This window comes from Schistocerca gregaria, chromosome 1, assembly GCF_023897955.1.
Source record: "Schistocerca gregaria isolate iqSchGreg1 chromosome 1, iqSchGreg1.2, whole genome shotgun sequence".
In the NCBI taxonomy this organism is placed as follows: domain Eukaryota; kingdom Metazoa; phylum Arthropoda; class Insecta; order Orthoptera; family Acrididae; genus Schistocerca; species Schistocerca gregaria.
The window spans coordinates 1,043,829,833-1,043,845,608 of NC_064920.1; the positions used below are offsets into that span (position 1 = coordinate 1,043,829,833).

General features: G+C 45.1%; 1 protein-coding gene across 1 annotated transcript in view; it reads right to left on the bottom strand.

Moving 5' to 3' along the window:
* LOC126280713 (keratin, type II cytoskeletal 68 kDa, component IB-like) overlaps window positions 1–15,055 on the bottom strand; it is a 62,261-nt gene extending 47,206 nt beyond the window's left edge. The window contains exon 1 of the mRNA XM_049979786.1: window positions 14,941–15,055. Within this exon, the coding sequence (XP_049835743.1) occupies window positions 14,941–15,022 (82 nt within the window). The 5' untranslated portion in view covers window positions 15,023–15,055. The remainder of the gene's footprint in view (window positions 1–14,940) is intronic.
* Between the last annotated feature and the right edge of the window lie 721 nt (window positions 15,056–15,776).

Genomic DNA, 15,776 nt, shown 5'->3' on the forward strand with positions numbered 1-15,776 from the left:
CAGGAGGGGACATACTTCGCTTGATGTAATTTATAGGAGCGGTAATAGACGCAGAACTTCCTTCGCGGAGGATCTACTGTGGCAATAAAACGTCGACTTACACTCCCATACCAGAGGACGCTCTTGTACGTGCTAATCAGAAATAGACACTACTAAAAGGCAATAAAAATTAAGGTCTATTTTGCGTTTTTTGCGAAGAATGTGGCCATCGGGACGAAGAATGTAATACAGTTACTGACGTCACTGCATGAAAACAGAAATTGAGACTTACCAACCGGTGTTTTCTATGTCTAAACCGACGACATAAAGTGTCATATTGCTAAAAGAAGCGTTTAGTATTTTGTGCAGATTGTAAAAACCCGAATGATAAGTCGATATGCATCGAAGGTACGTCGCGCAAGATATTGGTAGCAATGAGAAAAGTTACTCCCGTTATTAACAGGTTGCGGACAGATCCCAAATTTACTCACGTCTCGCGCTAGGTGTTGAGGTCGGATCACGAGATGAATCGTGTTTACTACACGCTGCGAACAAATTTCTGCTGTTTACTCTGGTAACAACGTAGCAGACGTGATTGTCTCCATGCACCGTATGCTTATTTAGCAATGTCATGTTTCAGGTATCTACCATTTGCGTATAGGAGTTTCTCCTCCTTTTCAGAAATGAAATGAACGACCGTGAAATAGGTCCAGAGGCTCTTGCCGATGAGTATTTAGATGTACCTTTACATGTAGTTTGGGATTACATCACGATTACAATTTATAAAAAGTGGTACTTTTCTGTACGACTTAATAATTATTTTTTCATAATGTCGAGAAACGTTTTATGTTCAAAGACCGAAAGTTTAAAATAAAAAAGATGCAGAGTTGAAGAGATATAAATTGTTTCGACACTACATGAATGAAAAAAATATCTAGCCAAAAAAATAAAGTTATGTGTAATCAAACGACTGTACCGAAGGAAGATTAGAGTAACTGAGTTGATCAAGCTGCATACAAATAGAACATCGAGCAGAGAGCAACATCCGGCCAAGGTGCTAAGATGGAGCAAAGGCACAAAAAAAGACGCTCTAAGTATTAATTATCTGAATGGGACGAATTCGATAGATGTGATGTAGACACACATATGATTATAATTTCAGTAAAATTGGATGATTTATTCAAGAGAAAGAGCTTCACAAACTGGGAAAGTAAATAACGCATTGGTCCACCTCTGGCCTTTATGCAAGCAGTTATTTGGGTTAGCGTTGACTGACATAGTTGTTGGATGTACTCCTGATGGATATCGTGCCAAATTCCGTCCAACTGATGCATTACATCGTCGAAGTCCCGAAATAGTTGGAGGGCCCTGCCCATAATGCTCCAGATGTTCTCAGTTGGAGAGAGATACGGCGACCTTGCTGGTCAAGGTAGAGTTTGAAAAGCACCAAGAAAAGCAGTAGAAACTTTCGCCATGTGCAGGCGGGCAATATCTTGCTTGAATTGTAAGCCCAGGATGGCTGCCCATGAATGGCAACAAAACGGGGCGTAGAATGACGTCGATGTACTGCGCTGCTGTTAGGGTGCCGCGGATGACAGCCAAAGGGGTCCTGCTGTGAAGTGAAATGGCACCCGAGACCATCACTCCCAGCTGTCGGGCCATATGGCTGGTGACAAACAGGTTGATATCCCACCACTGTACGGGGCTTCTCTAGACACGTGTTTGGCCTGGAATCTCATTGACTGCTGTAGAAGTGTGCTCGGTGACGAGTCTCGAAGAGAGCCCCGATGACGAGCAAATACGTGTCTGGTGAAGCCCCGGACACCAGTGGAATACCATCGTGACCGTCGCCTGCTACACGGCCGGACAAACAGGAGTGAAGGTCTGGGGCGCCGTTTCACTTCATAGAGGAGAGGAATTCGTGGCGGGCCGCATCAAACAAGTCAGAAGACTGATGGTTCACACAAAAAAAGCATGACCCCTTTGGTTGTCATCTGCGGCACACTTACAGCACTGCCATCCTGGGCTTACATTTCAGCAGGATAATGCCCGCCCGCACACGGCCAGAGTTTCTACTGCTTGCCTTCGAGATTTCCAAACCCTGCCTCGCCCAGCAAAACCTCTGGATTTCTCTCAAACTGAATACGTTTGGAGCATTATTTGCTGTCCTCAAATCGACTTGTGTTTTGGCTATGTAACGAACCGGAAAGACAGAATTTGGCATGAATCCCTCAGGCGGACATCTAACAACTATGTCAATCAATTCCAAGCCAAATAATTGCTTGCGTAAGAGGCAGAGGTGGACCAGCGCGTTATCGAGTTCTTCAGTTTGTAAAGCTCTTTACCTTGAATAAAACATCCAGTTTTTCTGAAATTGTAATTATTTGTTTTTCTGTACATGTTTATCACTTCTACCAATTACCGACTAATTCAGATAATTCCTTCATGGTGTATCCGGTTGTTTATTATTGTATCTTAGAGTGATTATTCGGCTCAGTGAGTTAAAATACATGCCAAGCTTCAGTTGCGTATCGTAGGGTCAACATGACAGAAAACTTACTCAATGTGTGTTAAGACGACAGAAACCAAGCAGTCCTCATATCAAAGTCTTTAACAGAAGATTTGAAATTGCCTGCCTCCGACCGCCGACAACTTAGAGTTTCCAGGACCGAATCTCGTACTAGCTCCTCGTGATGGTACAGCCTTGTCTTTCGAAATTACACTAGTGTGAACTAACGCTACGACTTTCGTCAACAAGTATGAAACTGATCAATGGTTTACGCCACAGCCCTATGTTCCACAAGATTATGGTGGCACATGTCCGCGCACTGCACTTAGCTGATCGACGAACAGGTTCCCAAAAATACATGCCCATCGAGTTTTTAAACTGTCGCCGATAGACTACCGATCCGCGTTTTATATCCATAGTTCTAATTCCCACCATATTCAGTTGGATTCTCATTGGGAGCAGATTTGCTGTATTTGTACTTTGGACTCAGATACCCACAGACGACGAATTGAGACCATTTTGGGACCTCGAGGTAACTCGCTTAACTACACATCGTGATCCAGTAATGACCAATATAAATTCTGTCTTTCAAACCCACAGACGAACCGCTTCTTTCAACTCGTCGTCGGAGCTGAATCACTTTCCGGCCAAATGTTCTTTTAAACTACGGAACAGGTGATTGTCTCTGGACGGCAAGTTAGGACTATAGGGCGATTATGTTCCACTGAAACTGTTGCAGGAGAGCAACGGTTTGCCGAGCGATGTGTGGGCGAGCGTTGTCATGGAGAATGTGTCCGCCCTTGTTGAACGTTCCTCTTCTCCAGTTCGGAATTGCCCGTCTTAGTACTTTCAGAGTCTCACAGTGCCTGTCAGAATTAATCGTGGTCCCAGCGATTCAGTTCCGACGACGAGGTGAAAGAAGAGGTTCATAACTTTCTGAACAGCATGGCGGCGAACTGGTATGACATGGGCATACAAAAACTGCCACAGCGTCTACAAAAATGAAACGACAGAAATGGTGATTATCTCGAAAAATAGCTAAACGTTCAAGCTATAAATGATGTAAACCATTGTAGAAATAAACAGGTCTATGTAATTATAAAAGAATAGGAGACCTTACTTTTGGGATTACCCTCGTAATACACTGAATGCGGAACGTAGATTTCGTAGTTCACAATAAAATGTTTCTAAGCAACGATTCCTTACAAGACATCCACCATCATCTTATGTTGGAGTACAAATAAGCATGTACGGCTCACTCTTCCTGAAAATCCAAGTAACACCATGCTTCACTTTCCGCATCAGGTAGTGAACAAGGGGTAACTTGATTACATGAAGTGAATGATCATTTTCGACGCGTCTAATGAGATCAACGCTTTCGCTCTCAACAACGTTAAATAGATGTGACATTCATATACACTCCTAGAAATGGAAAAAAGAACACATTGACACCGGTGTGTCAGACCCACCATACTTGCTCCGGACACTGCAAGAGGGCTGTACAAGCAATGATCACACGCACGGCACAGCGGACACACCAGGAACCGCGGTGTTGGCCGTCGAATGGCGCTAGCTGCGCAGCATTTGTGCACCGCCGCCGTCAGTGTCAGCCAGTTCGCCGTGGCATACGGAGCTCCATCGCAGTCTTTAACACTGGTAGCATGCCGCGACAGCGTGGACGTGAACCGTATATGCAGTTGACGGACTTTGAGCGAGGGCGTATAGTGGGCATGCGGGAGGCCGGGTGAACGTACCGCCGAATTGCTCAACAAAATGGTTCAAATGGCTCTGAGCACTATGGGACTCAACTGCCGTGGTTATCAGTCCCCTAGAACTTAGAACTACTTAAACCTAACTAACCTAAGGACATCACACACATCCATGCCCGAGGCAGGATTCGAACCTGCGACCGTAGCAGTCCCACGGTTCCGGACTGCGCGCCTAGAACCGCGAGACCACCGCGGCCGGCAATTGCTCAACACGTGGGGCGTGAGGTCACTACAGTACATCGCTGTTGTCGCCAGTGGTCGGCGGAAGGTGCACGTGCCCGTCGACCTGGGACCGGACAGCAGCGACGCACGGATGCAGGCCAAGACCGTAGGATCCTACGCAGTGCCGTAGGGGACCGCACCGCCACTTCCCAGCAAATTAGGGACACTGTTGCTCCTGGGGTATCGGCGAGGACCATTCGCAACCGTCTCCATGAAGCTGGATTACGGTCCCGCACACCGTTAGGCCGTCCTACGCTCACGCCCCAACATCGTGCAGCTCGCCTCCAGTGGTGTCGCGACAGGCGTGAATGGAGGGACGAATGGAGACGTGTCTTCTTCACCGATGAGAGTCGCTTCTGCCTTGGTGCCACTGATGGTCGTATGCGTGTTTGGCGCCGTGCAGGTGAGCGCCACAATCAGGACTGCATACGACCGAGGCACACAGGGCCAACACCCGGCATCATGGTGTGGGGAGCGATCTCCTACACTGGCCGTACACCTCTGGTGATCGTCGAGGGGACACTGAATAGTGCACGGTACATCCAAACCGTCATCGAACCCATCGTTCTACCATTCCTAGACCGGCAAGGGAACTTGCTGTTCCAACAGGACAATGCACGTCCGCATGTATCCCGTGCCACCCAACATGCTCTATAAGGTGTAAGTCAACTACCCTGGCCAGCAAGATCTCCGGATCTGTCCCCCATTGAGCATGTTTGCAGACCGCGTCGTCTCACGCGGTCTGCACGTCCAGCACGAACGATGATCCAACTGAGGCGCCAGGTGGAAATGGCATGGCAAGCCGTTCCACAGGACTACATCCAGCATCTCTACGATCGTCTCCATGGGAGAATAGCAGCCTGCATTGCTGCGAAAGGTGGATATACACTGTACTAGTGCCGACATTGTGCATGCTGTGTTGCCTGTGTCTATGTGCCTGTGGTTCTGTCAGTGTGATCATGTGATGTATCTGACCCCAGGAATGTGTCAATGAAGTTTCCCCTTCCTGGGACAATGAATTCTCGGTGTTCTTATTTCAATTTCCAGTAGTGTATATATATGATGTATGCCGACGAATCCCGAGGATAAAAGCTAATGTGAATAAAATGTATAACAGTCTATGGGTTTCGAAATAGGCCGTTCTGCCTAAGTTTAAACACTAAGAGAGCTACTTAAAGAGAGGCGATTCATTTAAGATACAGTTCAGTACCAGGACGCTTGAGCGATCGCGCTCGATCTGGAAAGAGCTGCTTCGCATTTTGCGAGTGGAAGAAACTTTCAACAGTAGTATTCGGCCAGTGAAGCAAGCACAGGTGGTGGCATAAAGTTCTCCATCAGCAAACGTAGGGTCAGTGTGCGAGGCTAGCTTCCAAAGCTCTGTCGATCTCCCATGTGGCGAGGGCGCCCTTGTGTCGGATGGTGGCGTTAAGTTCAGTAGCTCCCCTTCCGGACGAGTAGGCTACGAGCAGGCTCAGAAAGTCGCCTTATTTTATTTCGTTTACCAACAATGCAAATACCTCACTATACTCCACGCGCAATCATCACGGCCATCTAAACGAAACAGTTACGTCCAACCACCCCACTCATTGTTCATAAAGCCACCGAACGGTCGAGTATAAAAAAGTTTGAGTAATTTAGGCCTCTGTATGTGTAGGTAATTTTCCAGCCTAAAGTGCTACACAGAATTCACCAAGTAACTACTTTTGTTGTTATCAGAACTGTCGGGATTGGAGATTGGAGATTTATTGGTACCATACGCGAAACCAAATGTAACACTCAAAGATGTTAATATCGCTGATCTCATAAACTAGTTTAAACTGAATACGTTAATTAAAATGACAGATAGCACTAGCGTTAGATACAACATGCATGTACTCGATTTCTACTGTCCCTGTGGCTATGTAAGTAACTACAGGTTAGAAAACTAAAAGTGGCTCAGAAAATATTTCATATACCTTAAGACAGCCAACCCAATTTACATCATCCGCAATTAGGCAGATGATGTTAGTTAGATTGCCTCTCCTGAGGTACATTAAATATTTTAGTGGTCACTTTTATTTTGCCCACCCGGTATAGTAGTACAGATCCAATGGTGCAGGGATGGATGCTCAGAAGTTTCTAAAATTTATTCTGCAACTTAATTCTTCTTTCGCCTCCTGCAATGAAGGTCGAATGCGTAAACTGTTGCGTTGCACCATTCGGAACCCATGCCGAAGTGTAGGTAACGATGTGACTGCCTCCGTAAGGCAGTTCAAAGGCCGGAAGTAGGGAAGGACATACTACCTACAATACAGCTACGTCTAGTAGCTCACATCAGAGTTCAAACCTTCGGGTTGAGGACAGCTCCGCCCTTGCTCAAGTGGGCAGTTACTTCTCAGCAACAACGTATCAAGGTGGGGGACTGGGCTTTCAGTAACGACTGCATCCAGCGAACTGTAACCGATGATCTGAAGTGAGGAAAAGAATATCTTTTCGAACTGCTGAAAAGTACCTACTATTAATCCATTGCTGGCGCAATACCGTCATAAGGGATGGCGGTTATCGCTGAAACAACAGGTTTTTCGGTTCTACCCGTTCTTTCTACATTTACATCTACATCTACATTTATACTCCGCAGGCCACCCAACGGTGTGTGGCGGAGGGCACTTTACGTGCCACTGTCTTTTCTATTCCAGTCGCGAATGGTTCGCGGGAAGACGACTGTCTGAAAGCCTCCGTGCGCTCTTGAATCTCTCTAATTTTACATTCGTGACCTCCTCGGGAGGTATAAGTAGGGGGAAGCAATATATTCGATACCTCATACAGAAACGCACCCTCTCGAAACGTGGACAGCAAGCTACACCGCGATGCAGAGCGCCTCTCTTGCAGAGTCTGCCACTTGAGTTTGCTAAACATCTCCGTAAAGCTATCACGGTTACCAAATAACCCTGTGACGAAACGCGTCGCTCTTCTTTGGATCTTCTCTATCTCCTCCGCCAACCCGACCTGGTACGGATCCCACACTGATGAGCAATACTCAAGTATAGGTCGAATGAGTGTAAGCCACCTCCTTTGTTGATGGACTACGTTTTCTAAGGACTCTCCCAATAAATCTCAACCTGGTACCCACCTTACCAACAATTAATTTTATATGATCATTCCACTTCAAATCGTTCCGCACCCATACTCCCAGATATTTTACAGAAGTAACTGCTACCAGTGTTTGTTCCGCTATCATATAATCATACAATAAAGGATCCTTCTTTCTATGTATTCGCAATACATTACATTTGTCTATGTTAAGGGTCAGTTACCACTCCCTGCACCAAGTGCCTATCCGATCTGCAGATCTTCCTGCATTTCGCTACAATTTTCTAATGCTGCAACTTCTCTGTATACTACAGCATCATCCGCGAAAAGCCGCATGGAGCTTCCGACACTATCTACTAGGTCATTTATATATATTGTGAGAAGCAATGGTCCCATAACACTCCCCTGTAGCACGCCAGAGGTTACTTTAACGTCTGTAGGCGTCTCTCCATTGATAACAACATGCTGTGTTCTGATTCCTAAAATCTCTTCAATCCAGCCACACAGCTGGTCTGATATTCCGTAGGCTCTTACTTTGTTTATCAGGCGACAGTGCGGAACTGTATCGAACGCCTTCCGGAAGTCAAGGAAAATAGCATCTACCTGGGAGCCTGTATCTAATAATTTCTGGGGCTCATGAACAAATAAAGCGAGTTGGTTCTCACACGTTCGCTGTTTCTGGAATCCATGTTGATTCCTAAAGAGTAGTTTCTGGGTTTCCAAAAACGACATGATACTCGAGCAAAAAACATGTTCTAAAATTCTACAACAGATCGACGTCAGAGATATAGGTTTATAGTTTTGCGCATCTGCTCGACGACCCTTCTTGAAGACTGGGACTACCTGTGTTCTTTTCCAATCATTTGGAACCTTCCGTTCCTCTAGAGACTTGCGGTACACGGCTGTTAGAAGGGGGGCAAGTTCTTTCGCCTACTCTGTGTAGAATCGAATTGCTATCCCGTCAGGTCCAGTTGACTTTCCTCTGTTGAGTGATTCCAGTACCTTTTCTATTCCTTGGGCACTTATTTCGATGTCAGCCATTTTTTCGTTTGTGCGAGGATTTAGAGAAGGAACTGCAGCGCGGTCTTCCTCTGTGAAACAGCTTTGGAAAAAAGGTGTTTAGAATTTCAGCTTTACGCGTGTCATCCTCTTTTTCAATGCCATCATCATCCCGGAGTGTCTGGATATGCTATTTCGAGCCACGTACTGATTTAACGTAAGACCAGAACTTCCTAGGATTTTCTGTCAAGTCGGTACATAGAATTTTACTTTCGAATTCACTGAACGCTTCACGCATAGCCCTCCTTACGCTAACTTTGACATCGTTTAGCTTCTGTTTGTCTGAGAGGTTTTGGCTGCGTTTAAACTTGGAGTGAAGCTTTCTTTGCTTTCGCAGTAGTTTCCTAACTTTGTTGTTGAACCACGGTGGGTTTTTCCCGCCCCTCACAGTTTTACTCGGCACGTACCTGTCTAAAACGCATTTTACAATTGCCTTAAACTTTTTCCATAAACACTCAACATTGTCAGTGTCGGAAGAGAAATTTTCTTTTTGATCTGTTAGGTAGTCTGAAATCTGCCTTCTATTACTCTTGCTAAACAGATAAACCTTCCTCCCTTTTTTATATTCCTATTAACTTCCACTTCTACTTCACTATAGGATAAACTACTTCTAACAGCGACAAACACGCCACCACCGGTTGCATGCAATCTATGTAAACAGCGTCTGTGCCTTTGTAAAGATTTCGGCTGAATTTATCTCTGGCTTCAGCCACCCTTCTGTACCTATAACGATTTCAGCTTCGGTGCTTTCTATCAGCGCTTGAAGTTCCGGTACTTTACCAATGCAGCTTCGACAGTTTACAATTACAATACCGATTGCTGCTTGGTCCCCGCATGTCTTGACTTTGCCCCGCACCCTTTGAGGCTGTTGCCCTTTCTGTACTTGCCCGAGGCCATCTAAACTAAAAAAACCGCCCAGTCCACGCCACACAGCCCGTGTAGCCGCTTGCTGCGTGTAGTGGACTCCTGACCTATCCAGCGGAACCCGAAACCCCACCACCCTATGGCGCAAGTCGAGGAATCTGCAGCCCACACGGTCGCAGAACCGTCTCAGCCTCTGATTCAGACACTCCACTCGGCTCTGCACCAAAGGTCCACAGTCAGTCCTGTCGACGATGCTGCAGATGGTGAGCTCTGCTTTCATCCCGCCAGCGAGACTGGCAGTCTTCACCAAATCAGATAGCCGCCGGAAGCCAGAGAGTATTTCCTCCGATCTATAGCTACACACATCATTGGTGCCGACATGAGTGACCACCTGCAGATGGGTGCACCCTGTACCCTTCATGGCATCCGGAAGGAACCTTTCCAAATCTGGAATGACTCTCGCCGCTATGCACGCGGAGTGCACATTGGTTTTCTTCCCCTCTCTTGCTGCCATATCCCTAAGGGTCCCCATTACGCGCCTGACGTTGGAGCTCCCAACTACCAGTAAGCCCACCCTCTGTGACTGCCCAGATCTTGCAGACTGAGGGGCAACCGCTGGAACAGGACAAGCAGCCATCTCCGGCCGAAGATCAGTATTAGCCGGAGACAGAGCCTGAAACCGGTTTGTCAGACAAACTGGAGAGGCCTTCCGTTCAGCCCTCCGGAATGTCTTTCGCCCTCTGCCACTCCTCGAGACGCTTCCACTCTACCACAGGTGAGGGATCAGCCTCAATGTCGGCAGTATCCCGGGCAGCCACAGTCGTAGTCCGATCGGGGGATGCGTGGGACGAGCTGGCCGTCCCCGACAAACCCCTATCCGGACCCCCACAGTGATGCCCATTGGCAGCAGCCTCAAGCTGTGTGACCGAAGCCAACACTGCCTGAAGCTGGGAACGAAGGGATGCCAATTCAACCTGCATCCGAACACAGCAGTTTCAGTCCCTATCCATGCTAAAAACTGTTGTGCAAAGAACGTCTGAATTAATCTACAGAGAGCACCAACAAATCGGCACAAAATTTAAACGGTTATTAAAATACAAGATTGCCTAGTAAATGCAGTAATGCTGCTACTTGCGCACTGCTGACACACTGCTTGGCGGCGGAAGGAGATTACGCGATTTTACATTATTCAGGTACTAAATCGCGATGCTACAACTCTCAAATACTATAATACGCCCGAAATTTATGAATTAAATAATGCAAGTACCAAAAACACGCAAACAAATTAAGAATTAAATTATGTAAGAAATGAGTGAGCTAGGAGTATACGACTTTCTGCTGGCAGCTGCTTATCCAACGGCGGCAGGGAGCACACTCCTGTTTATTCTGACTGTTTAAACCGCTCGAAATAACCGATTTCTGAAATAGCCGATTTTCGCTATTTTATTGCTGTTTTTTTTTCCTGAAGAGAGCAGCAGCAAGTCGGTCGAAACGTCGGCAGTTTAGTTGTTTTAGTAGTTTACAATAATGCGGCTCAATACCGAAAATTATTTTGTCCAAAAAAACACCGGCCATCGAAGCCTTTTATCTCCTTCTGTCGGCTGCTCGTTTCTAATCGTCGCCGTTGTTAAAATAGCACTGGCCGCATTTTCCATTTTCTAGAATAACAAATAAACGTAACTCTTTTTTAAAAAAAGTTTTATTTTAAAAAAAAATTACATACTGTTATCTCAGTTTTTGTGCAGGGTGTTCGGAAATTTCCGTTACATAGTGCAAGGATTTCTAGAGAGGAGTGAGTACATAATATTTTGAATAGGAGTCCGTTTTGCGACGGTTTCAATTCAGATGTTTAGCTCATCCATTTCTGCTTAACGAATTGAATCAGGCGTGACGCAGTACAATTATTAGGTAAAAATTCGAAAGGAAACATAACGGTATATTCATTTATCACTTGAGAACGTTTGAAGAATTAACCTTTAAACATTACGTGTTTACATAATTCCAACCTAAAAAAGAACCCAGCATGCTTTACGTACAGAACAGTACTGACGCATTACAACAGCTGCTCGATATACTTAAGTGATAAATCGAGGTTTCGTTATGTTTCCTTTAAAACTATTACCCAATAATTGTACTGTATCAAGCTTAATTCAGTTCCTCAAGCAAAAGTGAATGTGTTAAATATCTGAACTGGAAACGTGGGGGAAACGGGTTTCTGTTTGAAATATTAGGCACACATTCGCCTCTGCAATTCCTAAAGTTTGTAACGGGAATTTCCGAACACCTGGTATATTACATGTTCTATCATAAGTGGACCCACACAACCAACAATGCCACATGTCATTTGTATGTTTTGCACAAATAATGAGTCATGTAAATATCAGTTTGCTCTAGACGTTCCTGGATTGTGCACCTACGTGCCACCTTCTCGTCTCCACCCCCAAACTATGGCAGGTATGTGGTTCATATCCCCACAGTGCTTCTCTCCAGGTAGTAAGCGATAGCTGTACCAACTGTGGTTGAAATCGATCCAGTGGTTTAGGGGTATATGTGGAAAGTACATTCATAAATACATACATATGTAGAACGATTTTTACACATACGAATTAGATAACCGTTTGATATATTAACAGCAATAAATTTAGAAAGAAACTGTTCCTACACCTCAGAGAAGCTTGATCACAATCTGAGAACAAATTATCGAACAAGTTCAGTACACACTGATGTCCAGAATTTTCTAGGTCGAAACTACACATATGCTCGAGGATCCCAAACTGAGTATTACGAGCTGAAGAACTAGTAGCCGAAAATTACTATTTAGTTCTTTATGATGTAAAAAGTTTGCACCTTACAGATCAACTTAAGCTCACAGCTGCTGTTCAAAGTGATGACCACCATTCTTAGAACATGTTATAACTGGGTATAAAACATTGCCACACTCATTGTCCCTACTGTCCCTCTTCGGTTTCTACTGTTGTTTCATACAGGGCCATGAAAAATTCCATCGTGAACACACATCAGGCGATTGTGTATTGCTTTATACAGGTAGCGCCACTAACGTAGATGGAAAGCATAAGCAGTTTGAAATACTTTCTTCGCGTCCAAACACCATTCATCACCTAGTACTGCCTGAAACATTTATTTCCGACGATTGATTCCTTACTCGAAACATTCAGTTTCGAATCCTCTGTCATACATAAAATTTTGACATTAAAGATTTCAGTCCCATGTACGTAACAGATTAAAGCTGTTTGCTAGAGCGGGATTCAAATCTGCGTAACTACTATTTTCAGGTTGTGCATTCTGAGCTCACTTTGCAAATCCTTGACTGATGACAAGATCAGCTCTCGACACTGTACAAAGTTTGCCTCGCCCGAATTGACTGGCGTTTCTGCTCTCGGTGATTTCGTGAAACGAAAATTCGATTACGTAAATGCTTCACGTAATTGACGTCTAATTATACATCTCCCCAACAGCTAGAACACCGACGCGCGTTCTCGAGTTCGATTCCCGGGGGTCACATCGGATTCTTCAGTAACAGACGTGCCCGATTTGGAATCACTTGAGGCCCGCTCGGAAGTTGCTTCGATAAAGAAGCAACAAAATGGGGACACGGGCGTATGGAGTGGTAGAAGGAACTAATGAAACTGATAGTTTAACGCCCCGTTGATGTTACCGTTAGTGACGAATAGGGAACTCAGTGTGACTGGGATTGTTCGTTATAGTACATGTTACACAGATCATATGAATTTTTTTTTTACTTAAATAATGACGAAAGAGTAAGTTTACATGATATGTAGACATGATCAGTTTTAAATATACTTAACATATTATTTTTCATTCCTACTGATATGACTACCTTTAAAAATTAGTCTTTTTAGAGCCTACTACTTTTTAAATAAAAATTCTAATGTGAAGCAGAAATAGTCCACAAGGAATGATATTACGTTAGATTTAAAGCTTGTGGTGCTATCAGACATCTTATGTTGCTGGGAAAATGATCAAAACTTTTTGATGATGTACACTGAACTGCTTTCGGAGCCACTGACTACTTTAATAATGGGTAATAAAAGTCTGTTTTTTCTTCCTGTGCTGTAGGTATGGATAATACTACTTGGGTAGAAAAAGTATATAGTGTGAAAGTGCAGTTAAATGGGCAATATGACTGCGGGTGAACACATATTATTCTTGCTGCTCGATTAATATTTTCTTTCTAAGTGATGAGTTACTCCAGAAACTTATTCCATAAGGAATTATAGAGTGTAAATATGCTCAATATATCAGGACGCTTTTTGCTGACTCCTGTGCATTTGCCACACCAGTTGTTCGTATAATTGTATTCGTTGTACAAATCTGAATATAGTGTCACATCTATTTAAAACACTACACGGCCTATTGTGCCGTGGTCGGATCAGTCTGTTGCTAAAACCCAGCATTTCGACCCTATCCGCAGAAGACATTTTCAAGGGAGTTCTGAAGTTTTTGAAGGTCCGATGTACGACCTGACTAACTATTGACAGCAACGAGCCGGGGCTTCCATCGGATCTTTGAGAAAGCTACAACCCTCTGCTTGAGATGTTTTCCGCAGATGACTAATAAATGTTAGGTTTCAACAATTAATATCATGCGACCACGGCATAACACCAAAGAGTATTTTAATTAGTGGGTCGTAACTGGCCTTGAAAGTGTACGTTTTACAATGAATACAGTGTGATATACCAGAATATAGCGAGAGTAGAATTTCAGATAAATATTTTAGTAACTAAGACACAAAACAATTACAGACTTTGGCTGGGTGTGGGCATTGGCGGAAATCTATGGGGAAAGTTGAAAATTTGTGCTGGAGTAGGATTCGAATCCGTGTCTCCTGTTTACTACGGAAGCCATCAGGACACAGTGGTCATCGCAGCTGCACGGACAACTCTTAGCACGCCTCCCTCCAGACTCAAGTTCTCGGTCACACGCTACTAACGTAGTGCCCCTTCCCCGTTTTCCTCATCCATTATCTTCACGTCCGAAAGACTATGTATATATATTTGAAATACATAATTAGCAAATTCTTTTTTTGCTTTCTCTCTAATGGGAATTATTATGACGCTAGTATCGCCTGCAAAAAGTACCAGTTCTCCTTGGTGAAAATGTAAGGACGTTCACATACGTAAGGACCAGGAGTTGACCCAAAATAGAATCCTGTCGTGGTTCATGAGTGAAACAGGCTATTACTTCTACAGAGGAACGATCCAGTATTCGCCTGAAGTGGGTCAGGAAAGCCTAAACTGGATGGCAAAAAGGACAGCTTTCTTCCTCTATAATGCGAGTCCAGTGCCTTACCCATTGGCTGCATTGATCGGTTGGCCAGGCTTGCACCAGATCGTGAACGGTACGGCAGTTCTTTTTACTCCAGCAGCACACATTACCCTTCGAGGCTAATGCCTCGCATGCACTCCAGTGACTGGGCGACCTACTGACCTGCGATGTCGGTGGGTGCGGCTCGGGCTACCGCGGCGAGCAGCAGTGCGAGCAGCAGCGGCAGGTGGCGGGGCGTCGCCATGGTGACGGCTGGCGTCGCGGCGCGCGCCGCCGGCCTTTTAACACTTCCCTGCCCCCGGCGCGGCGCGGCGCGGCGCGGGAATCCCTTATGTCGCATTGTGACACGGCCCAGGGGCGTGGCCCCCGCCCGAGGCTACTTCCGGCAGCCGGAGCGCGTCCGCCCTCCGTTTTTGGCGACGAGTGCTTCGTGACGAGAAGTGCTTTGCCCCGCGTCGACGTCTCACGGACCACGCGCAGTGAATCGTGGGAACACCCGTGCTCTGGCGTGACACCAAGGATACTCTCAGTTACTGGTATTAGCGTAGATAATCCAAAAGGGGACAAATACTGGAGTCTCATAAAAATGTTGGGGGCAGGGAGAAGCCGCATAGGGGCGTAAGAACTAATGGTACTACGTAATATAAATTTATTATGCGAAATACAAGCTGATAGATTTCGTGTTAAAACACGCATCTCGGCACGATCTTCGAGATGCAACTAAAGTTTTGACGTCGATATTTGTTTAGGTATGAGTATATACGTGTGCTTCTACAAGCAGTATACGACGGAAGAAAGCTCTATCGTTTGAGAGCCCATATCTAACTAAACTAACACTTGATGTTGTACGCATAAAAACAACGGTGAGGGTATCTGTACCAAATTTTCTGAAAAATTTCGAAGAATAATGCCTAATAGCTGGCGTAATTCTACGTATACATTTTCAAGAATTAAGTTTCACGCGAAAACTACCAATATTTGCCTGCACTCACCACGTG